We start from the raw sequence: 24,771 nt of genomic DNA, 5'->3' as shown, positions 1-24,771 counted from the left end.
GGGCTCGAACTCACGGAACGCGAGATCGTGACCTGGCTGAAGTCGGACGCTTAACCGACTGCGCCACCCAGGCGCCCCTATTGCAGAGATCATTGAACCAGGAGCTACAGGGGCCAGGCAGGTACTCTGAAAAACTCCGTCCAGATGGGCACTGAGGCCATCTACAGAGGGGAGACTTTACTCATTTCTGGCAAATTATTGCCATGGAAGGATATCAGAATTGGTCAGTTTGGCACCTCAGTCTGGGTTCTTATTGACAGACTTCTGGCATTGCACTTTTTTTTAAAGGTTAGTTAGGAGACTGTGACAGAGGCATGATTTGAGATGGACCTTGAAATAAGAAGCAGGTTTTGGAGAGGAAGACAGAGAAAAAAAAAAAAAAGTCCGTGGGCCAGGCAGGTCTCTCTGTGCTGCAAGGTTGTAGATTGGGTGTGAGAGGAAAGCAAAGTATGTGTATGTGTGGGTGGTGGTAGTAAGCGGTATAATTCCAGGTATACTTTGAAGGTATTGCTGACAGACTTGGATGTGGGGTGAGAGGTAAGTCAAAAGATGAGTCAAGGGGGAGGGGTGCGCATGGGTGGCTCAGCCAGTCTTGATTTCAGCTCGGGTCATGATCTCAAGGTTCGTGAGCTCAAGCCCTGCATTGGGCTCTGTGTGGACAGTGCAGAGCCTGCTTAGCCCCTTCCCCTGCTCGCACTCTTTCTCTCAAAATAAATATATATATATATTTAAAAAGGATGGGTCAAGGATGACTCCAGGAAGAGAGTTGCTATTTTGAGTTGGGGGAAAGAGTTGCATGTCAGAGTTGCCTATCAGGCACCCAAGTGGAGATGCTGAGTAGGCAGTTGGATGTATGCAGCTGGAACTCAGCGTAGAGGCTGGAGATACGAGTCTGGGAGGCATCTAGGTAGAGATGACATCTGAGGTCACAAGACTGGAAGGGAACGTGAATGGAGTGTGAGTGGATAAAGAAGAGAGGGCTGGGTTCTAGCCCCGAGACACTCTAAAGGGAAAAGAGGAAGAACCAGCAAAGGAGAAGAGAAGGGGTCAGGAAGCCACTCAAGAGAGTGGTTTCCTGGGCACCAAGTTTAGAAAGTGTTTCTACCCCAATGTTTATAGCAGCACTCTCAACAATAGCCAAATTATGGAAAGAGCCTAAATGTCCATCAACTGATGAATGGATAAAGAAATTGTGGTTTATATACACAATGGAATACTACGTGGCAATGAGAAAGAATGAAATATGGCCCTTTGTAGCAACGTGGATGGAACTGGAGAGTGTGATGCTAAGTGAAATAAGCCATACAGAGAAAGACAGATACCATATGGTTTCACTCCTATGTGGATCCTGAGAAACTTAACAGAAACCCATGGGGGAGGGGAAGAAAAAAAAAAAAAAAGAGGTTAGAGTGGGAGAGAGCCAAAGCATAAGAGACTGTTAAAAACTGAGAACAAACAGGGTTGATGGGGGGTGGGAGGGAGGGGAGGGTGGGTGATGGGTATTGAGGAGGGCACCTTTTGGGATGAGCACTGGATGTTGTATGGAAACCAATTTGACAATAAATTTCATATATTAAAAAAAAAAAAAAAAAAGAAAGTGTTTCAAGGGAGGAGTGATCCGCTGTGTCAAATGCTGCAGATAGGTCAAGAAAGATGAGTAGAAGTGACTGTGGTGTTAGTACAGTGGAGGACACTGGTGGCCTTGACAGGGGCAGGTTCAGTGGAAAGGTGGAAATTCCTGGGGCAGTATCTCAGAGAACAATGAAGGAGGGTAGAATTCTGTGCACAGTTGTAGGAAGCGGTCTTAACAGGCAGTTCATACAGTCATAGGAGGGAGGCAATTAGGTGGGTCCATGAGATGATACGAACCTGTGAATTTACTGATTCCCAGGATTTTTCTTAGTGAAATAGGAAGCAAAATCATTAGCCAAGAATAAGGATGAAGAAGAAAGTGATGGAGGTTTCATGAGAAGAGAAACATGACGTAATTCTTTAGGATGATGGCTGGGGCCAGCTTAAGGATGGTATTTAAAACCCAGTTGAGCAGAATGTGGCGAGCTACGTTTCTGCTTGAGAGGTTAGTCCCTCAAGGCGCTCGGTAGTCCGCGTCCGTTTCCTTGGAGACGGACAGCCCGGTCTCGCTGGAAGTTTGAGCGGCCTAGGTTACCACGTGGTCCACGCTCAGACAAAAGAGTTGCAGAAGCCGAATAAATAGGCATCGCAAGAGATCGGAGCCCCGCGGACTCACAACTCTTCTTCCATTTTCCCCAATGGCCCATGTCTTTCCAAAGTAAGTAAAAGGAGCATCGATGGGTGGTGAAGTGCGCATGCGTCCCCCCCCCCCGCCCCCGGCTTCTTTTGGTCTGGGCCTGGTTGTCTTTTGACCCCGCCCCCTCCCCCGCCCTCATCTCCCTAGCCCCGCCTCTCCCTCGGGCTCTCCCAGCTCCCGCGCGTTCCAGTGGTAGTTAACTGGGAGACCCTGTTCGCGTTTGCTGTTACAGTCCATGGGTTGGGAGTGATGGACGTTCTTTCCCGCCCCAACTCTTTCCAGACCCAACCGCTCTGGGATTCGCTCCACAGTCCACAACTTCCAGATTCTGGTGAGTCCGGGAGCGCTAAGGAGCAGATGGGGGCTTGCTGACCCTGGGCCTGCAGTCCTCCTGCCCTGAACCCCCAGGCTGTGACTGTCCCGGGTGATAGAGTCTGGAGACCTGAATTCCAGGCCTGCCTGTGTCACACAGTCGCTGTAGGATCCGGGGGCGATTCTCGGAGCCTGTTTTTTTCTCATCACCTTATCGGAACGTGAGGGTATTTTATACTGCTCTCTTATTTATCTCTGATCGCTACTATGGTTTTCTATTGGGTCTTTTCCATGCCTTCTGTTTCTCACAGTTCTTAGCACCTCACAGCCTGGATATGCTTAGTAAATTCTGGCTGGCTGATAAAAAAGTGATAGCTAGCATTTCTGAAGCTCTTACCACATGCTTCACAAATATCCCTTGGAGTGCTTGCATCAACCTGCGGAGGTGGGTTTTATAATTAGACCTAGTTTACAGATGAGAAAAATTGAGGCTCAGAGGAGTAAAGTCACTTGCTCAGGGTCACAGATATCTGTAAGGGGTGAAGCTGGGATTTGAACCCATCAGGCTGTGTGACTGATTGTGTTGTATCTGATAGGATTATGTTCCATGGCAGCGGTCCAAGCAGAAAACCAAGCCATCTACTCTGCCTCCAGTCCTACAATCCAGAGGCCACAAGAAGAGCAGAGTGAAGGCTTTGACTAGTGTCCCGCCAGGTGGGCAGACACCCTTGAGGGCTGGTATGTGGATGGGAGACGGGACAGCGTGTTTGCCCTCGGCCTTTGGTGACATCAACTGTATTAGAGTAGGCTAATTGCGGTAACAAACAATCCCCAAGTTTCAAGGGTTAATATTCAAGCCTATTTCTCATTTCTGTCAAAGAACAATTGTGGATCTGCAGGGGAGGAGGTAATCTTGTCCACATGGTCATTCAGCGATCCAGGCTTCTTCAGCCTTGTGGCTCTGACAGTTTGTGAGGCCTTGGAGTCCTCTGCTAGATACTTCTGCACTCAGAGAGAGAGACAGAGAGAGAGAGAGAGAGCAAGGATACGGGTAATTTTGTGGACTTTTTTTTTTTTTTTAGACTTGAAGTGATACATATCACTCCCACTCATGTTCCGGTGGCTGTAGCTCAGTCGTATGACTACCCATAACCACAAGAGGAGAAATGTCCTGCTGTGTGCCCAGGAGGCCAAGAAAACAGGGTTTGGTCAACTCAGGATAATCTCCACCACATTGTTGTTATGCCTTCTGAGGGAGTTCTCAGGCCCTTGGCTCAGGCAGACCTGGGTTCACTTCTTGGCTCTGCCCTTTACCATCTTGGAAAAGCCATTCATCTCTCTGAGCTTTAGTTTTCTCATTTTTTAAAAAATGTTTTTTATTTATTTTTGAAGGAGAGAGAGAGGCAGAGCATGAGCGGGGGGAGGAGTAGAGAGAGAGGGAGACATAGAATGCGAAGCAAGCTCCCGGCTCTGAGCCATCAGCACAGAGCCCGACGCGGGGCAGGAACTCATGACCCACGAGATCATAACCTGAGCCGAAGTCGGACGCTCAATCGACTGAGCCACCCAGGCGCCCCATAGTTTTCTCACTTGTAATATGAGGACCTGATAGGATGGCCGCAAGAATTAAATGAGAAGATCTGCGTCAAGCATTGTTGCTTAACCTTCTCAGACCCAACATTCTTTTTAATAACAAATATTTTGTCATATTCCTTTAGTATCTGAGATAAACTTCATAGATAATATAATTGACCATGTATGTAATTTTAAAAATTAATATAATGCCCTCAGTGTAAAGTAAAGGAAAAGGAAAAGGAAAGCTGTTTATAGTTAAATAACTTCTATTTTAGTATGTAAATACTCAGGGTGAACTCTATTAGAAGATATGACAAAGTAGTCAGAAGCTTATTCACAGATGCGGAGTGACACGTGGTGGGATGTTAGGGACTCATGTCCAGAGGGATTTTTCATTGCAGTCACGATTTCCAAAGTGATGCCCCTCTCTTGGTAAAGTTCTTAACAAAACAGAGCACAATCTTCCCTTGATTGTAGCTGCTTTCTTGGAAAATTCAGCATTACCATAAACCCCTACAAAATACTCTTTGTGTTTAAATTTTTTTCTTTAACGTTTATTTATTTTTTGAGAGACAAAGAGAGAGACAGAGCATGAGCAGGGGAGGGATGGAGAGAGGGAGTCACAGAATCCGAAGCAGGCTCCAGGCTCTGAGCTGTCAGCACAGAGCCCGATGCGGGGCTTGAACCCACGATCTGTGAGGTCAGACCTGAGCTGAAGTCGGACGCTTAACCGACTGAGCCACCCAGGTGCCCCCTCTTTGTGTTTATATGTGAAAGAGAGTCAGGTTCTGGGATCAGATCATTATAAATATGGTTTTTACCTACATCAGTGTCTGATAGGGCTTTGGAAAGTCATGCAGGAAGTAGGAGAATTCTGTGTTCTGTGGGGCTGTCCTATTCTGGGGCTATCTATCGAGCATCCCTGGCCCCCACCCACAGATGCCCATCAGGACCCCCAGTATTTGTGAGAACCACAAATCCTCCTTTCCAATGTATCTAAAACGCCCCTGTCAAGAGATTTGGATGTTAAGTGCTGAGCACAAGGCCTGGTGGTAGTGACAGAATTTGTGTCTTCGGCTTTAGATCTATTCATACAGCATCCACAGGGAAACTCCTTTCCTTCTGTCACTGGGGAGACAGTGAGATGTGTAACATACAACCACAGTAAGAACCAGAGTAATTAACACAGGCCAAGCACTTATTATGTGCCAGATACTGTCCTCAGCACTTTGCCCACATCACTTCATTTAGTCTTCTCAACAACCCCGTGAGGTGGGTGCTGTGACGATCACCTCTTCTTCTAGATAAGGCATGGACAGGTGTAACTTCCAAGGTCCCACAGGTAGGAGGGGGCAGGGCCAGGCTGTGACAGTCGGCAGTTTGTCTCCAGGGTGGACAGTCTTAATCACAGGTCGATGGAGAGTCTGTGGGCACCGGAGAAACATGGACCCGAGTTGGTGTTCCTGTCTCCCTTCCTGCAATTCCATCTAGGTTATCTCTCGCAGCCCTCGCTACAGAGATTCCTGCTTTACGCCCGGTGAAATCCTCTGTGTAAATTACAATGATGAAAATAGTTACCACTTGCTGAGGACTTATGTTAGGCTCTGTTGCAGAGGCTTCATTCATTCATTCATTCATTCATTCATGTATTCATTCAGCAGCATCCATTTGCTGAGTACCCACATGCCCCAAATTGGGCTGAGTGTTGTTGACTTATGGTGACGGAGACAGATTGGGTTTCCAGCTGCATAGAGTTCACAGTCCCAACCTCAAACATGTAACTACACAAAACTTAAAAAAAAAAAATTTTTTTTTTTACACTTATTTTTATTTATTTTGAGAGAGATAGAGAGAAAGCAGGGGAGGGACAGAGAGGGAGACAGAATCCCAAGCAGGCTCTGCGCTGGCAGCACAGAGTCCGATATGAGGCTCGAACTCCCAAACCGTGAGATCATGACCTGAGCCGAAGTCATGTGTCAGAAGGTGTACTGACTGAGCCCCCCAGGAGTCCCTTTTTTAATTTTTTTTATGAAAAAATGTTTTTTATGCAAAACTTTCAATACACTTGAGATAGACGGGTGCAAGGAAGTCACCACTTCATTCATTCCTTCTGACCTGGGAGATAAAATCACTATTTTACAGATGAAGGAACCGAGGCTTCGGTTGGTGAAATGTCTTAAGCAAAGTCATGTCCTTGAGGGCAGCTTTTGTGTCTTCAACAAGATGCATCAGCTGATTCCCCCAAGACGGGATGACACCATTCCTTCTTGTTCCTCCCTTTTGCAACTAAAAAAGCCCTAGATGTAACACAACAAACGTAAGAAGACTTTGAAAACTGGAAAGAATAACGTGGGTTGGTTGCTAAAGGGGTGAGCAGTCATCTGGCCTGTATGCTATGTCTCAACAGGGGACGGACTGTCTGCTAAAATGAAGATTAAGTAGGACCCAGAGTATTATTTAAAACTTGGGGGTGCTTGGGTGGCTCAGTTGGTTGAGTATTGGACTCTTTTTTTAAAATGTTTTTATTTTATTTATTTATTTTTTAATTTTTAATGCTTATTTATTTTTGAGAGAGAGAGAGAGAGAGCGAGCATGAGTGGGGAAGGGGTAGAGAGACAAGAGGGAGACACAGAATCTGAAGTAGGCTCCAGGCTCTGAGCTGTCAGCACAGAGCCTGACCCAGGGCTCAAACTTGTGAACCGCAATATCATGACCTGAGCCGAAGTCAGACGCTCAACCACCTGAGCCACCCAGGCACCTCAAACATCCGGCTCTTAATTTCAGCTCAAGTCATGATCTCACGGTTCGTGAGTTCGAGCCCCATGTCGGGCTCTATGCTGACAGCGCAGAGCCTGTTTGGGATTTTCTGTCTCCCTCTCTCTGTGCTCCTTCCCTGCTCACTCTCTATCTCTCTCTCTCAAAAATAAATAAGTAAGCATTAAAAATAAACATCAAGGATACGACAAAAGCACTTGTCATACCCAGAATAAGGAAAATCACAACATGAAGGAGAAAAGACAGACATCAACACCAAGATGAGTCGGATAGAATGATTTGACTGTTTTTATTTACAGATGGTGTGCCTGTCTATGTAGAGAATCTTAAGGAATCTACTAAATCTCAAAGAAACTAGAATTAATAAGTTTGTCAAGGTTGCAGAGTACAAGTACACAAAAAAATCAATCACATTTCTATGTTCTTACAATGAGTATGGGGAAACCAAAATTAAAAATACATTTATAATCCAAAGAAATTGAAACATTTAGGCATAAACTTAACAAAGAATGTATAGGACTTGTATGCTGAAAATTACATAATGCTAATGAAAGAGATCAAAGAAGACCTAGATAAATGGAGAGACATACTATGTTCACAATTATAATACTCAGCATAGTGGGGGCCCCTGGGTGGTTCAGTCGGTTGAGCGTCTGACTTCGGCTCAGGTCATGATCTCACAGTTTGTGGGTTCGAGCCCCACGTCGGGCTCTGTGCTGACAGCTCAGAGCCTGGAGCCTGCTTCAGATTCTGTGTCTCCCTCTCTCCTCCTCCCCCGCTCACGCTCTGTATCTCAAAAATAAAGAAACATTAGAAAAAATTTAATAAAATTAAAAAAAAGATTCTCTCTCCCTCTCTTAAAAATAAATAAAAACATTAAAAAAAAAAAAAGAACACTCAGCATAGTAAAGATGCCAATTCTCCCCAATTTGATTTCTGTGTATAATGTAATTCCTATCAAAATCCCAGGAAGGTGTTTTATAGACATAGGTTTAATCTAAAATTTATATTGAAAAGCAAGGCCCTAGAATAAACTATTTTGAGAAAGGAGGATAATGTGGGAAGAATGACTTTACCTGATACTAAGGCATACTATACAGCTACAGTAATCAAGACAGCATAGAATGGGCAGAGATAAACACCTACACCAGTGGAACAGGACAGAGAAACCAGAAATAGAGCCACATAAATATGCCTGGCTGATTTTTGACAAGGGTGCAAAAACAGCTCAGTGGAGGAAAAGGAAGCCTTTTCCACAAATAGTGCTGGGGCAAGTGGACATCCATAGGCAAAAAGAAAAAACAAACAAACAAAAACAAAAAAAACAAAAAACAAAAAGAGAGAAAAACAAAAAGAACCTTGACTTGAGTTTCAGAAGTTAGACAAAACTTAACTCCAAATTAATTGTAAAATGAAATAAAAATTAAATGTGTTCATGTAAACGCGTACACCTTTTAGGAAAGAAAATACAGGAGAGAAAAATCTTTGGGACCCATGGCCACGTGAAAAGCTCTCAGACTTTATACCAACAGCTTGATCCATAAAAGAAAAATGAAATAAATGGGGAAGTTCGATATCATCAAAAGTAAAAACTTGTTCTGTGAAAGACTCTGTTAAGGGGATGAAAAGACGAGCTACAGACTTGGAGAAAATATTTGCAAACTGCATCTGACAAAGGACTGCTGCGTAGAATATACTGAGAACTCTCAACAGAAGAACAATGCAGTTAGAAAATGGGCAAGAGACATGAAGAGACATTTCACCGATGAGGATATCCAGATGGTAAATAATCACATGAAAAGATGTTTGACATCATTATCCATTAGGGCCGTGCAAGTTACACCACAGTGACTTGTCACCACACGCCTATCAGAATGGCTAAAATGAAAAATAGTGATAACACCGAATGCCGGCAAAAAGGAGAAGCTGGACGATGCATGTGTTGCTGGTGGGCATGTAAAATGCTACAGCCGCTCTGGAAGAGACTTCGGCAGTTTCTAATGAAACCAACATGCAGTTCTCATCACGGTTCAACAATTGCACTCTTGGGCATTTATTCCCGTGACGTGACAACTTAGGGTCACACAAAAACCAGTGCATGAATGTTCCATAGCAGCCTTATTCATAATACTCTCAAACTGGAAGCAATCCAGATGTCCTTTAATGGTTAATGGTTAAATAAGCTATGGTACATCCATACCACGGAATACTATCCATTGATAAAAAGGAAAGGATTGTTCAGATTCTGTGTCTCCCTCCCTCTCCCTGCCCTTCCTCTGCTCGTGCTCTGTCTCTCTCTCGCAAAAATAAAAGGAAAGGATTGTTGATACAGTCAATAACTTGGATGAATCCACAGAATTTTGCTGAGTGAAAAAAAGCCAATTCCAGAAGTTATATATTCTACGATTCCATTTATGTAGTATTCTGGGAATGACAAAATTGTAGAAATGGAGAACGGATGAGTGATCACCAGGGGTTAGGGACACAGGCTGGGGGAGGGTGGTAAGGGGAGGGGAAGAGGGTATGGCTATAAAAGGCAACATGAGGGGCGCCTGGGTGGCTCAGTCAGTTAAGCGGCCGACTTCGGCTCAGGTCATGATCTCGCGGTCCGTGAGTTCGAGCCCCGCGTCGGGCTCTGTGCTGACAGCTCAGAGCCTGGAGCCTGTTTCAGATTCTGTGTCTCCCTCTCTCTGACCCTCCCCTGTTCATGCTCTGTCTCTCCCTGTCTCAAAAATAAATAAAACGTTAAAAAAAAAAAACATTTAAAAGAAGGAACATGAACTATGCTTGCGGTGATGGAAATGTTCTATATCTTGCCTGTCTTAACATCAATTTCATGGTTCTGATATTGTAGGTGATTTTGCAAAATGCTACCATTGGGAGAGACTGGGTTAAGGATACAGAAGATCTCTGTGTGTGTGTGTGTGTGTGTTTTTAATGCTTTTTATTTTATTTTTGAGAGCAAGAGAGTGTGAGCAGGGGAGGGGCAGAGAGAGAGGGGAACGGGGGATCCAAAGTGGGCTCAGTATGGACAGCAGCAAGTCCGATATGGGGCTCAAACTCATGAACCTTGGGATCATGACCTGAGCCGAAGTCAGATGCTTAACTGACTGAGCCACCCAGATGCCCCAGTAATAAATTTAATTAAAAATAAAAAAAAGATATATCAGGGCTACTGCCATTAATGAAAATAAATTGTCATTATTAAAGCTACAAATCTCCCTAACTATTTGAGTTCAACTTGCTAATCTTATAATTTTTACAAACACTACAAAGGGGGATTTTGGAAGTTGGTTAATTAATTTCCCCTAATTCTTTTAAGCCACATCTTAAAATTTCATATATTGAATTTTCATTTTCAAAGAGTTCGCTTGTCTGATTCACAAAGACCATCGAGCATTTAAATAATGCTTGTACATCTAATAAATAAACTTCGAGATATGGGTAATCTTATGTCCTCTCATGTTTCGGTAATTTATACACATTTAATAAGAACGTCTTAAACTTTTAATTTGAAACAAATCTAAATCAAAATCTCATTTACACATTTTAAATTAGAACCACAATATTAATCTATTAATCATTCCATCTTTTAAACACTACAATTAAATACCCGGCGTATACAGATAACTCATAACTTTAACACAACATTATTGTAGTTTACTTCATCACTTCAGCAGTTATTACTAACATCTTCCAGGGTTAGCTGTGTCGATGCTTTGAAGAAATAATATTTTTCTGAATTGTACTGGGTTGCACCTGGAGTAGGGATTTGGGGGGGTGGGCGGGGACGAGAATGTGGCCACAGCATTCATGATGATTTGGGTGATTTTTTTTTTAATTTATTTTTGAGAGAGAGAGCACAAGCAGGGGAGGGGCAGAGAGAGTGGGGGACAGAGGATCTAAAGCAGGCTCTGTGCTGACTGTAGAGAGTCCGATGCAGGGCTCGAACCCATGAACCATGAGATCGTGACCTGAGCCAAAGTCAGTCCCTCAACTGGCTGAGCCACCCAGGTGCCTTGATGTGGGTGATTTGTCCCGGGCTGGCACATGACACGCTGTGAGGAAGCAGGGGTTCTGAGAACACGTCCTCCAAATGCCTTATTCTGATTGGAACTATTTTCTTTCTTTTTTATTTTTTTTTTTAACGTTTATTTATTTTTGAGACAGAGGGAGGCAGAGCATGAACAGGGGAGGGGCAGAGAGAGAGGGAGACACAGAATCCGAAACAGGCTCCAGGCTCCGAGCTGTCAGCACAGAGCCCGACGCGGGGCTCGAACTCATGGACCGTGAGATCGTGACCTGAGCCGAAGTCGGACGCTTAACGGACCGAGCCACCCAGGTGCCCCAGATCGGAGCTATTTTCGTATACTCCTTATCTGGCAGGGCCACAGCTTTTAGAGGTGTTTCGGACAGCCAGTCGGGAGTTTTGCACAGCTCCTGTGCCTTCGTATGGTGCTGTGGTTCTGATGCCAATCCTCAGGTCATCAGTAACAGCAGTGACAACGAGAAATGCATATTCAGCACTGAGTATGGATCAGGCACTTCTCGACACACTTTAAAGCAGAATAACATTTAATCTTCACGACAACCTGATGAAGTAGGCGTGATGATGACTCCTATCTTATAGGTGGGAAAACTGAGGGATAGAGAGGTCATGTGACCCGCCCCAATTCACGGGCTAGTGGAAAGCAGTGTCTGGATTCGAACCCAGGCTGTCTGGCTGATTAGTTCCTGCCCTTAACCCCCGCCCTGTCTGACTCTGCTACTGGCCAGGTTGGTGGGAGAGATTGCGGGCACCTGGCCGTCTCCTGTGCTACTCTTCTCGCTCCTCCCCTCTGTCCATGCCCAGGGTCACGGGGAAGCCTCCTGCACTTCTCTGTCCCTTATATCAAGGCCCAAAGTGAGGCCTGGGAGCTTACTGATAGATGTGAGTTTCATGCTCTGCCTCACTGTCACATATTATAAGGTCGAGAGTGGGTGGGGCTGGGGCCTGGGCCACCTCAATGGATGGTACTGGGCCTGCCTATATCCTTACTCCCTCTCTGCCTTTTCCCATGCCCTAGCGTTGCATTCCAAGTCCTCCACGTCGATGACAAGCCAGCTGAGGCAGCCACAAGAAATGCACAGAGAGAAGCTGGACTCTGGGAAGGCACAGGCCAAAATCCGGCTAATGAAGGTAGGAGCACCCTCCCACAGGCACCGGGGCCCAGGATGGGGGCAGAGGGGTGGGGGGACAGCGATAGCAAACACGCACTGAACATTTGGTGGATGCTGGGCTCATTTCCTCGTTAGCAATGCCATGGGCATGCTTATCGTCACCCCCATTTTACAGATGGGGAAACTGAGGTGCAAGGCGATGAAGGACTTGTACCAGGTCACATAGCCAGAAAATGGTAGTACCAGAGCCACTTAAGCAAAGTGTTTGCCTTTGTGTTTAAGACTAGGAGGGGCGCCTAGATGGCTCAGTGGGTTAAGCGGCCGACTTCGGCTCAGGTCATGATCTCGCGGTCCGTGAGTTCGAGCCCCGCGTGGGGTTCTGTGCTGACAGCTCAGAGCCTGGAGTCTGTTTCAGATTCTGTGTCTCCCTCTCTCTGCCCCTCCCCTGTTCATGCTCTGTCTCTCCCTGTCTCAAAAATAAATAAAACGTTAAAAAAAAAAAAAAAAAAGACTAGGAAAATGATCAGAATCGCTTTTTATTTCACTGCATTAGGAACACAATCTGGTGGCTTGTCCATTAAGACATTTCTAGTAAATGAACTTTTCGTGGAATACGATGCACCTTGAAGCAGAGCTTAGATGCTTACTAGTACATTTTTCACACCTCTGATACAATTTTAGATAAGTAATTTTCTCACCGTCCATTGTTTTCTATGGCTTCAGAACAACGTTTCAAAGTATTTGAAATGACAAAAAGAAGAGTCTTTGTGTCCACAGAAGAAAGTAGAATACTGAATACTATAAATACTACAAAATACCGTAGAAGAATTATTAACATCTTCGAGAAAGTTTTTTTTTTTCCCAAAAGTTTTTTTTTTTTTTCCCCATGAAATTTCATGGATTTGGCTATCAATAAATGTCTGGTAATACATTTCAGATGTTTGTTCATCTTCTGCTTTATTTTTTTATTTTTTATTTTTTTTTCAATATATGAAATTTATTGTCAAATTGGTTTCCATACAACACCCAGTGCTCATCCCAACAGGTGCCCTCCTCAATACCCATCACCCACCCTCCCCTCCCTCCCACCCCCCATCAACCCTCAGTTTGTTTCGAGAAAGTTTTTAAGAGCTCAGTGAACAATTACTAAATAAAGAAATAGGGAAGAATGCTATGAAACCTTTTCTTCCCTTTAACCTTCAATTTTGCAAAAAGGTTCAGAGGTGGCCCAGCGTTCTTAAAGGAGGAACTCATATTTCTGGTGTTTATTGTTATTGTTTTATTATTTTCTTTCTTAAAAATTTTTTTAAAATGTTTTTATTTATTTATTTTTTAAGTTTATTTATTTAGAGAGAGAGAGGGAAAGCGTGTGCTTGGGGAAGGGGCAAGGAGAGAGAGAGAGAGTGAGAGAGGGAGAGAGAGAGGGACAGAGAGAATCCCAAGCAGGCTCCACGCTGTCAGTGCGGAGCCTGATGTGGGGCTCGAACCCACCAACTGTGAGATCATTACCTGAGTGAAATAAAAAACCCAATGCTTGGGCCGCCTGGGTGGCTCAGTCGGTTAAGCGTCCGACTTTGGCTTAGGTCATGATCTCACGGTTCGTGGGTTCGAGCCCTGCATCGGGCTCTGTGCTGACAGCTCAGAGCCTGGAGCCTGTTTCAGATTCTGTGTCTCCCTCTGTCTCTCTGACCCTCCCCTGTTCATGCTCTGTCTCTCTCTGCTTAACTGACTGAGCCACCCAGGCACCCTGTTTTTATTTATTTCTGAAAGGGGGAGGGGCTGAGAGAGAGGGGGACAGAAGATCTGAAGCCAGATCTGTGCTGCAGAGAGCCCAATTTGGGGCTCAACCTCATGAACCATGAGATCATGACCTGAGCGGGAGTCCAATGGTTAACCCACCGAACCATCCAGGCGCCCCTCTAGTGTTATTTTTATCCTGACTTTAGAACTTGGACAATTTGGCTCTGAAACCTGGGCTCCTAAACAGTTCCTAGTGTTGTCTCTTGTAACCATTCACTCATTTAGTCAATAAATATTTATTGAATGCCTCCTATGTGCCAGGCTCTGTTCTAAGGATTCACCAGTCATGTGGCTGGCCTCTGACCTTAGGGAGATTACATTCTACTTTGGGAGACAGACAACAAACAAGACAGATAAATATATAATATGTGCCGTGATGATAAGAGTAATGAAAAAGTGTAAAGATAAGGTTAGGGGCTAGAGAGGCACAGAGGAAGAGTGGCTGTGACTGTTTCAGACAGGGTAGTCAGAGAAGGCTGCTAAAGTGATATCTGAGGGAGAAATGTTCTAGATAGACGAACTGCAAGTGCAAAGGTCCTGAGGTTGGTATAGCTGGAGATGAGGAAAGATAGTGGGAGTAGGGGTATGGGTGGTGATTTGTTTGCAGCTCTGTTTTCCCTGCTCTGGCTTTTTTTTTTTTTTTCCTTTTAATGTTTTTATTTTATTTTTGAGAGAGAGAGAGAGTGCGTGCATGAGCGGGGCAGGGGCAGAGAGAGAGAGGGAGACACAGAATCTGAAGCAGGCTCCCGGCTCCTAGCTGTCAGCACCGAGCCCGACGTGGGGCTCAAACCCGCAAACCGTGAGATCATGACCTGAACTGAAGGCTGACTGAGCCACCCAGGCACCCCTGGGCTTTGTGTTTCTATGCTGAGTGAGACAGGAAGACCCTGGAGGGTTCTGAGTAGAACCGGGAGATGATCTGACCTACGTTTTCACAGGAGTCCTTGGGCTGCTGCTGCTGTGTGGAGAATGGACATGGAGACAAGGGGGGGAACAGGAAGGGAGCGGAAACTACCCAGTTGATTTGCTCTCGGAGACAGAAGAGGATCCTGACTCTGCCCCTCAGTCTCAGGACAATATGCCTCTACATTTGAGAGAGGGAAAACTATGTGCCAGGTGCCATCCCCGGTGTTGGGGACACAGCCGTGAACACAGCACTCAGAACCTGTTCTATTATGGAGCTGACGCTGTGGTGGTGGTGGTGGGGGGGGGACCTGTAATAAATGGATCAAAAAACCCCAAAGAATAGTTACTCCTCAGTTTATTCAACCCATACTTGTGGAGCCCAGGCACTGTCCTATGTGCTGTGCCCTACAGCTGTGACGACACATGGCTGCCCCTGCCCTCCTGGCTGCGACATTCTAGTGGGGGAGGCAGGCAAGAAGTAAGAAAAATAAGATAATAAGAAAAAGATATAATTACAGGTTGGGGTGAGGATCAGGAAGGAAACAAAACAGGGGTTCTGCACTAGATCTGGTGGCCAGGGAAGATCCATTTCTAGGGCAGAGGTCATGAATTCTACAGTCGATTCGAATCCCCTGGGAGTTGGGTATGTGCGGGGAGCACAGCTTCCTGAGGCCAGCCCCGGCGACGTTGGCTCGGCGGGCTTCTGGGAGACGAGGCTGATCGTCGTACCAAGTGAAATTGAGCATGTGAAGTGCTTAGCACAGTTTTGGGCACGTGATAAATACTCTGTACGTTTGCGCCGTGACTCATTCTATGAGGAGTATGGGAGCCGGGGGCCAGGAGAGGGTGATTTCTAGTAAAGGACAGAGAAACGAGGAACAACAGAGGAAGAGAGCACGTAGGTATGGCAGAGGTGGAGGGCTAGAGCCCGCGGCGATAGTTTCAGCTCCTGTTCCTGAGTCACACTGGGTGCCAGGCACTGCCGCCAAGGGGCTTGATTGTGAACGTTACCGCCTGTGTTTTCTACAGCAGCTCTCTGAAGCAAGTATGTTTCCTGACCTTGAGAAATATTAGCAGGGCTCTCGGAGGCTAACGCCTCTGGCCAGGTTCCCTGCGGCCGTAAGTGGCCGACTTGGTATTTGAACCAAGTGTGTCTAGACCTTACATCCAGCTTTTAATCACTGTGGGGCTTGGCCACATCTCGCAGCTTTAAGCCCACTCACTTCCTGGTCTTGGTGTCGTGAGAAGACAGACATCGGGAATCACAAGTCTGGCTTTCCAGTGCCGGTGCCATTACCTTCTGGCTGCGTGACTTGAGGCAAGTCCCTTAACCTGGCTGAGTCTCCGTTTATCAATAAAATAAGAGTTAGTTGGGGTGCCTGGGGAGGCTTAGTGGTTGAGCATCTGACTTTGGCTCAGGTCATGACTGGGCTCGCAGCTGACAGCACAGGGCCGGCTTCGGATCCTCTGTCCCCGCCCCGCCCCCCCCCTGCCCTTCCCCCGTTTGTGTGTGTGTGTGTGTGTGCGCGCGCGCGCGCTCTCTCTCTCTCTCTCTCTCTCAAAAATAAACATTAACAAAATAGCATGTGTTTAAACAAATGAAATAAGAGTCAACATAGGGGATGACCTGATACCGTGTGCCATGTTTGGAGTGAGGCACATAGTAGGCCCCCAACAATTCTTACTGTTCTTATTGTAGATTCTGTGTACCTGCTGGTGGCAACCTTAGGCAAGTCCCTTAACCTCTCAGACCCTCATTGTTTCCACGGGGGAGCGATGTACGAAATGAGACGCTACTCATTCAGCTCAGCTGCCTGCAGAGAAACGGCAGCGATTTTTCTTGCTTCCCCTGCTTCTCCACACAAGGCCCGTCACCTCTGCCACCTTCTTACCTACCTGGGGTGTTTTTTATTTTTATGACAATTGGTATTACTGTATCTTCTTGACTCAAAGAAGCTAGCGATCATAAGGTGCAGCTTTATCTTATTTACCCACGAACAGAATTTTGTCAGATTGTGGCATGCCGCCGGTTGGAAGAGGCACCCCCCCCCCCCCACCTCCGAGGTGTAAAATTAGGGGAAAATGGGCGATTCAGGATGGACGAAGTAGTTCCGCGGCTCTGACCCTCAGACAATGGGGTCGCATTTACCAGTCGCGACCACAAGGGGGCGGGCGTGCGGCGGGAGGGAAGCGGTCCCTCGGCTCCGGGAGGCTCCAGCCTTCCCGCGCAGCCCCGCCTCCCATCGCTGCCCTCCCCTCCGCCCGCAGACGTTGCTCAGGAACGAGCGAAACTCACTCCAGGAGCTGTGCAGCCATGAGGTCTTCCTCACCACGCTCAACTGGGAGCTGGTCAAGGCCATCCAGGACATGGAGGACAGCTCGGCCCTGAACGCGCGCGCGATGCTGCAGCAGCAGGACATCCTCGCGGTGAGGCCTAACTGCACCCCCCTCGCCTCCGCCCTGTGCACCTCCGTCCAGCTCTCGGCGCCGCCCCGCTGAGCGCTCGGGTGCCCTCTCCCGGCCTCTCCCGGCCGGTTGCACCAGCGGCTTCCTTCTGGCAGATGCATCTCTCACACTTGGCCCCACCTCCCTGGGTTTTGGAATCAGACCCAGATGGGGGCTCATCCCAACGCCAGCACTAATTGGAGTTAACCTCTTAGCTCTGTGAAGTAGAGCACAAAGCACCCACCCCAAACGCGGGGTTGTACTCGGCACACAGTAGGTGTGCAAGAGAAAGCGGCTGCAGCCCCCACCCCAATCAGCAAATACACAGTGTAATACTGAGTGCTCTGTATAGACTCATATAATCCTTACAACAACCCCCTGGGGTGGGCACTATTATCTTTATTTTACGTCGGAAAAAATGGGAACAGAGAGGCTGGGTAACTTGCCCAAGGTCACCCTCAAGCACACCCACCTAGCAACTGGGATTTGAACCCAGGCAGTCTGGCGCCAGGGTCTGGCTTCCTCCCAGCATGCTGTGATCCGCGCTCTCAGCCCGTGGTGGCACTTATGGTCTATTGATGGCGCTTATGGTCTATGGGTGGTGCAGCTTTTCAGAGAACCCAGGGGGCATCCTCCGCCTCCTCTGGGAGAGGCTTGGAGAAGCTGCTGGAAGAGAGCTGAAAGTTCACAGGGACCCAGGAGTTTGGGCTGGAGAAGAGTCAGAGAAAATGGCTTCATGGAGCCGTTCTGGAGTTCCCTCTGGCCGCGGTCTGCCCCGGGAGAAGAGGGACTGAGCTCACTGGAGCCTGTGAGATGAAGAGAAAATGAAGTCTTGGGAACTTGGTCTGCTCAGGCTGCCATAACAAAATGTGATAGACCAGGGGGCTTAGACATAGACATTTTTTCTCAGGGTTTTGGAGGCCGGAAGTCCAAGATCAGGAGGCCAGGAGGGTTGAGGTGCGGTGCGGCCTTTCTCCTCGGGGTGCAAATGGCTGCTTTCTCTCTGTGTTCCCAGATGGCTTTTCCTCTTTGCTCACATGGAGAGAGAGATCTCTCGTGTCTCTTCCTCTTTTTTTTTTAGTAAAATTTATTTTTAAACTTTTTAAAATATAATTTATTGTCAAATTGGTTTCCATACAACACCCAGTGCTCATCCCAACAGGTGCCCTCCTCGATACCCCTCACCCACCCTCCCCTCCCTCCCACCCCCCATCAACCCTCAGTTTGTTCTCAGTGTATAAGAGTCTCTTATGGTTTGCCTCCTTCCGTCTCTAACTTTTTTTTTCCCTTCCCCTCCCCCATGGTCTTCTGTTAAGTTTCTCAAGATCCACATAATGAGTGAAAACATATGGTATCTGTCTTTCTCTGCCTGACTTACTTCACTTAGCATAATACCTTCCAGTTGCATCCATGTTGCTGCAAATGACCAGATTTCATTCTTTCTCATTGCCAAGTAGTATTCCATTGTATATATAAACCACATCTTCTTTATCCATTTGTCAGTTGATGGACATTTAGGCTCTCTCTTCCTCTTCTTATAAGCACACTAGTCTTATCGGGTTAGAGCCCCACCCTTTTGACCTCATTTAACCTTCATTACCTGCTTGAAGCCCCTATCTCCAAATACAGTCATATTGGGGGGTAGGGCTTCAACATGTGAATTTGGTGGGGGAGAGGGGAAACAATTCAGTCTATAAGAGAAGCCAAGGACCTGCAGAGTTATTCATCCCAAACTTAGTAGAATATTCTCTAAACTTAGACAAAGTCATTGTTGATTTTCTGGCATTGATCCATTAATACATTTTTCTGTTCATCCTGAGTGCTTCCTGTGGGCCCTTGGGAAACAGTGATTAGTGGGGCACTTTGTCTACATCAAGCTCTCCTCGTGGGGTCACGGGCAATTAGAAAGCCATTTATGTGTACTGCCGTGGGGACAGGGGATGTGGGGAGCCCTCTCACCCAGAGGGGCCCTCTCACCCAGACATGGGAAGGTCAGGAAGGCTTCCTGGAGAAAGGGATGCTTGGGTTGAAACCTGCAGAAGTAGGTGTTCACTGGTAGAGGGCTGTTCCGGGCAGAACGAATGGGCATACAAGGCCTGTGGAGAGAAGGAACACAGCTCAAGGAGCCACATGTTGGCCCAAGGTCAGGCCAGGGCCTTGTCAGCTTAGCTAAGGAGTTTGGGCCTTATTTAAGGGCAGAGGGGAGCCACTGGAGGGTTTTAAATAGCAAAGGGATGAGGTCAGCTTTTATTTATTTATTTATTTAAAAAAATTTTTTTAAATGTTTATTTATTTTTGAGAGAGAGAGAGAGAGAGACAGCACGAGCAGGGGGGGAGCAGAGAGAGAGGGAGACACAGAATCCGAAACAGGCTCCAGGCTCCGAGCTGTCAGCACAGAGCCCGACGCGGGGCTCGAACTCATAAGCCGTGAGATCACGACTTGAGCCGAAGCCGGACGCTCAACCGACTGAGCCACCCAGGCACCCCTATTTTTTTTTTTTTAAAGAAAGATCATCCTGACTGCTGTGTGGAGCATGGATCTAAGGACAGCCCGTTAGCAGTAGCTGTTGTAGCATTGCAGGCAGGAGATGAAGAGAGCTTAAATAAGACAGTGGCAGTGGGGATGGGGAGAAGGACATGGCTTTGCAGGCTGTTGGGTGTTTTTTTTTTTTTAATATTTATTTATTTTTGAGAGAGAGAGGGAGAGAGACAGAGCATGAGCAGGGGAGGGGCAGGGAAGGAGACACGGAATCGGAAGCAGGCTCCAGGCTCCGAGCTGTCAGCACAGAGCCGGACGCGGGGCTTGAACCCGTGAACCGTGAGATCCTGACCCGAGCCGAAGTCAGACACTTAACTGACTGAGCCACCCAGGCACCCCAAGGCTGTTGGGTTTTAAATCTGTAGCACTTGGTGACATTTCAAAGGAAGGGGGTGTGGGGACCGCAGCCTGGGTTTGGCCCGGTGCCTGGGCGCGCGGCCGTGCCATCGGCGGAGGTGGGTGGTAGAGGGGACGGTGTGGAGCGGGTCGGCCAGCCTCCGGGCAGGTTGCTGGGGCTGGGGCTGGGTTTGGATCTGGGGGCTCCTCCGAGGAAGTGCCGGGTCCCCCGAGAGCCCATGCTTCGGCAGCGCCAGGAGACGGTGGGGGGCGAGCTGACCCCACCCCTCCCACAGACCATCGTGGACATCTTGGAGTGCTCCAACAAGAAGAAGCTGCGGCAGCTGACGTGTGAACTGAAGGAGTGGGAGGAGAAGGAGGAATCCAAGATGAAGCGTGAGGATCCCTGGGGCGAGCTCCCCGGTCCCCTCTCTGGCTTCTGGGAGGTCAGCAGGGCGCCCACCTTGCACCTGCCTTTTGGAAACCAGCAGCCCCGTCATCCCCCTGGGTCGGCAGGTGGAATTGCTAAGATGCAGAGCTTAGTGGCTTACTTCTGGAGCACTTGGCGCTTCGAGGCCCCGCGAGGCTTCCCCTTTACGGGCACTCTCGGTCACTGCGGCTCCCTGTGAGGCAGGGACCGTTCACCCATTTTACAGATGGGAAAGCCGAAGCGAAAAAAGTAGCCCGCCGAAGGTCAGATAGCTGGGCGCCAGAATCCAGCCCCAGCTTGCCTCTGTTTCCTGCCAAGGTCCCTCTGGGAGCCGGTGGCTGGGTCCCTCTGGTCCCGGGTCTTCGATCGTGTTGAGCCCGTGGTTTCTTTCCCCGGAGCAGACTGGAAGCCTTCTGGGGGAAGGGGCGGTGTGTCGGCGAGCCTCAGACCCTGGGACACCACCCCCATGGAGGGCGGCAGGACAGACTTTGTCTTAATGGTTGTTTCATGGGCCCGTTGCCCTGGGAGCAGGTGCATGAGGAGACGGGTCCAGGGAGGGACAGTCTTGGCGAGGGTCACACAGAAAGTGGGCCTCCCGCATCTCCTGGGAGGGGTCCTTGAGAGAGGATCCTGCCTCCTGTCCCTCCTGACCTCTCCAGACCTGGAGCAGCAGGTGGAACAGCTGAACGCCACGATCGAGAAGACCCAGAAGGAAGTGAACTTCCTGAGCACGTACATGGACCGCGAGTACCCTGTCAAGTCGGTCCAGATTGCCAACCTTGTGCGCCAGCTGCAGCAGATAAAGGACAGCCAGCAGGTAGGTGGGCCCTTGGCCCTGCTCCGCCATACTGGATCATACTGGAGACAGGGCTGGTGGCCAACACCCTCCTGCTGGCCCCTAGGATGAGCTGGATGACCTTAATGAGATGCGCAGAAAGGTCCTGGAGTCTTTGTCCGAGCAGATTCAGAGGAAGAAGAAAAACCTTCTGAGATCTCTGGTGGTGGTGAGTAGGCAGCTGCTGGGGTAGGTATCCAGGTCCTGCCCCAGCCCTGCTTTCTTCCCCGTCCTCTGCCTCCAGGCCCCCTGCACCCCCTCTGGTCTCTACCACGCACTGCTGCCCAATAAGAGGCACTGGGGGGCCAGACCTCTCCTCCCTCCACAGAAAAACCAGCAGCGCCATCAGGAGGCTCTTCTGCAGAAGATCCGGGATGGGCAGGACATGCTGAAATGCAGGGGCAAGTTCAGAGAAGTGAGTGGGCACGGAAGGTGACGGTCCCTCCGGGAGGGAGCAGAAGGGTGGGCGGTCCCCAGGACCTGTGGGAGTCAGGCTTGTCTTGATCTGGCGCTCGGGTCTCCAGCCCTGGTATTGGCCTCCCTCCTAGCCAGTGCCTTACTGTCACCTGCCATTCATCGTAGGAGGAGGTTAGTGCCGCCTCAGCCTTGCCTCGTTGACCAGCATCCCCGGTGATGACCCATTAGCAACATCACCAGACATTGTCTGCGCGGCCATCATTTTACTGTCGTTCCCACTCCCTCTGTTCATCCTCTCATTTTTGTCACTCACCATCACCTGTTAGCCGTGTTAATGAACTTCACCGTCACCCCCCTCTCGCGTTAACTTTCATTATCATCTTCCTTCATCCACTGTCGGCGAGAGTGGCCTTTGCTGCCGGCCCCCGTTAAGTCTCATTACCAGGTACCGCCCCCCCTTTGCCACCTGTCGCCATTCTCCGTGATGTCCTGGCCGCTTTCAGCGCCATCAGAGGTTGGCACTGACTGGCGAGCCCAGGAAGCCCTGTGACGAAGCCGCCCCGATTCCCTAGATGTCCTCGTTGCACCTGCATTCTGCCCCGGTCTCCCTGTTGTTGGGGGATGTTGGCTTCTCACTCTCCCCTGCTGCACTTCTGTCCTCAGTTTATCAGCCAGTTTGAGGAGGAAATACCCATCCTAAAGGCCGAGGTGGGGCGGCTCAAGGTCCAAGTCCAAGAGCCCCGAGAGACCGTGTTTGCGGATGTTCTGCTTCGGAGACCCAAGTATGTGATCTTTTTGGCAGCTGCCTCTTAAACGCGCCATGCCGTGTGCTTGAAGAGGCTCTCTGTTCCTGGGGAAGGCAGAGCCCTGCACAGGGGGCCGGGGAGACCTGGGTCTCGCCTCGCCTCGCCTCTGCAGCTGACCACGTGGCAGATGTGACGTTGCCCGTCTGGGCCTGCTTGTCCCACCAGTGCACGGGCAGCTGACTTACATCGTCTCTTTGGAACCCCCTTCTGGTTCCCAGATTCCGTGTTCCCACCAAGTGGGTGCACCCCTAAGCTTCTTGGTTGTTCAGGAAGGTGCAGTTGAGTGGGGTGGTTGACGCCAGGGAATAGCCTGGAAGACACTCTGAGGAGAGAAGGATGTCCTCTCTGCTTGGTACACCGCTGGGCTTCAGAGGAAGAAGTTCCTTCCTTCCAAAGCCAGTTCTCTGCCATTTTTCTTGTGTCAGGCCCTTTGTGGCGGAGCTTGGGGGGTCCTACTAGGTCTGGCCTCTCCATGATGGCACGCAAGACCTGGGGCACCTCCATGTGGAGGCCTCAGGTAGGCAGTTGACCTCAGAAGATGGATACTGGCTAGCGATGGAAATTTTGGTATTGCCAGTATAGAGATGCGTTTCTTTTTTGTTCTTTTTTAATGTTTACTCATTTTTGAGAGAGAGAGAGACAGACAGACAGACAGAACACGAGGAGGGGAGGGGCAGAGACAGAGGGAGACACAGAATCCGAAGCGGGCTCCAGGCTCTGAGCTGTCAGCACAGAGCCCGACCTGGGGCTCGAATTCACGAACCGCGAGATCGTGACCTGAGCCGAAGTCAGACGCTTAACCGACTCGAGCCGCCCGGGTGCCCCTAGAGATGCTTTTTCTTTTTACCATTATTATGAAACATTTCAAATAGACAGACAGTAGAGAGAATATTAGGATGAATAGCCGGTTGCCCGTGTAGTTTTAGGAGCGGTTATATTTTTGCCATATTGGCCTCATCGTCATTCCTTCTTCTCATGAAGTGTTGTGAATTGCAGACAAGCCTGACATGTCACGTCTAAAGACGTCCGTGGGCACCAGGAGATTAGGGAAAGCGTGAGCGTGGATGGGAGAATTGGGACGGGGTGGAGACAGAGTGTCATGTGTGGCCTCGTGGGTGTGCTGATCACTGGGGGGCGGGGGGGATGTGTTGTGGATGCAAACCCATGGCTCTGGCTACTTGTGTGGAAAGAATGATGCTTGTCAGTTACCGAGTGCTCTTTACGAGCCGGCATGGTCTCATTCAGTCCTCCTGCCAACCACGGAGGCTGTGAGTCTGGCGCCCTGCTTGGCTTCTCACACCTTCTTTGCTCTTCCCTACCAGGTGCCCCCCAGACATGGACGTCATCCTCAACATCCCTGTGGAGGAACTGCTCCCCTTCTAGATGGCGGGCCATGGGCCACCCTTCCCTCCCTGCTCTTTCCCCCATACCTGGAGCCTTGACTTGTCTCCTTCCACGGCCACGTGTCCACTCAGACCCTGGTCTGCCCTCTCTCCCTTCCTCCCTCTCTTCCTTCCTTTCTTCCTTTCTCCCTCCCTCCCTCTCTCCCCCCACCCTTCCTCTCCTTTCCTTCCTTCCTCCCTCTCTCCCTTCCACCTTCCTCTCCTTTCTTCCCTCCCTCTTTCCCCCCACCCTTCCTCTCCTTTCCTTCCTCCCTCTCTCCCTTCCGCCTTCCTCTCCTTTCTTCCCTCCCTCTTCCTCCCCACCCCTCCTCTCCTTTCCTCCCTCCCTCTCTCTCCCCCTCCCCCTCCCCCCTTCCTCTTTTCTTTCTGGCTGGTGCAGCTGCTTGGGCCAGGTGTGCATTCCCAGTGAAGCGTGCCATTTCTTTTTACCAATAAAGCTGGCTTTGCATTTGCTCCCTTGCCTGGAGATTTCCGGCTAGGCCTGGAGAAGATGTGGTAGGCACGGACTGTCTTAAGATAAGGGGTGGGTAACTGTGCTGACCGTATCTGGGGGCACAGAACATCTCAAGAAGGGCTCCTGACCCCCTGCCTGAGTCTCGATGGCTCTGTGGCTCTGGGCTGCCCCGCCCCTGGCATCTCTGGTGCAGTGGGAGCCCAGCTTCCCTCTGGATTTGTACCCAGACCTTTTGAGGCCAGTGCCAGGGCGGAGGGGAGACCCCCCGAGTCCGATGCACCTGGGATGTTGCTGGGCTTTCATAGCCGA

The 24,771-nt window shown here is 49.0% G+C and overlaps 1 protein-coding gene across 1 annotated transcript; it reads left to right on the top strand.

Moving 5' to 3' along the window:
- The first annotated feature begins 1,992 nt into the window (after positions 1–1,992).
- Positions 1,993–24,463, top strand: CA3H20orf96 (chromosome A3 C20orf96 homolog). Its single transcript, XM_049651003.1, has 11 exons — positions 1,993–2,290; positions 2,552–2,600; positions 3,178–3,295; positions 11,998–12,110; positions 17,066–17,224; positions 20,414–20,513; positions 21,207–21,364; positions 21,450–21,551; positions 21,711–21,797; positions 22,463–22,581; positions 23,928–24,463. Exons 1-11 carry the CDS (start codon positions 2,271–2,273, stop codon positions 23,986–23,988), a joined length of 1,086 nt encoding a protein of 361 aa, XP_049506960.1. The 5' UTR covers positions 1,993–2,270; the 3' UTR covers positions 23,989–24,463.
- Positions 24,464–24,771: the final 308 nt, after the last annotated feature.

Source organism: Panthera uncia (genome assembly GCF_023721935.1).
Source record: "Panthera uncia isolate 11264 chromosome A3 unlocalized genomic scaffold, Puncia_PCG_1.0 HiC_scaffold_11, whole genome shotgun sequence".
NCBI lineage: Eukaryota > Metazoa > Chordata > Mammalia > Carnivora > Felidae > Panthera > Panthera uncia.
This window is presented reverse-complemented; position numbering and strand designations above follow the sequence as displayed.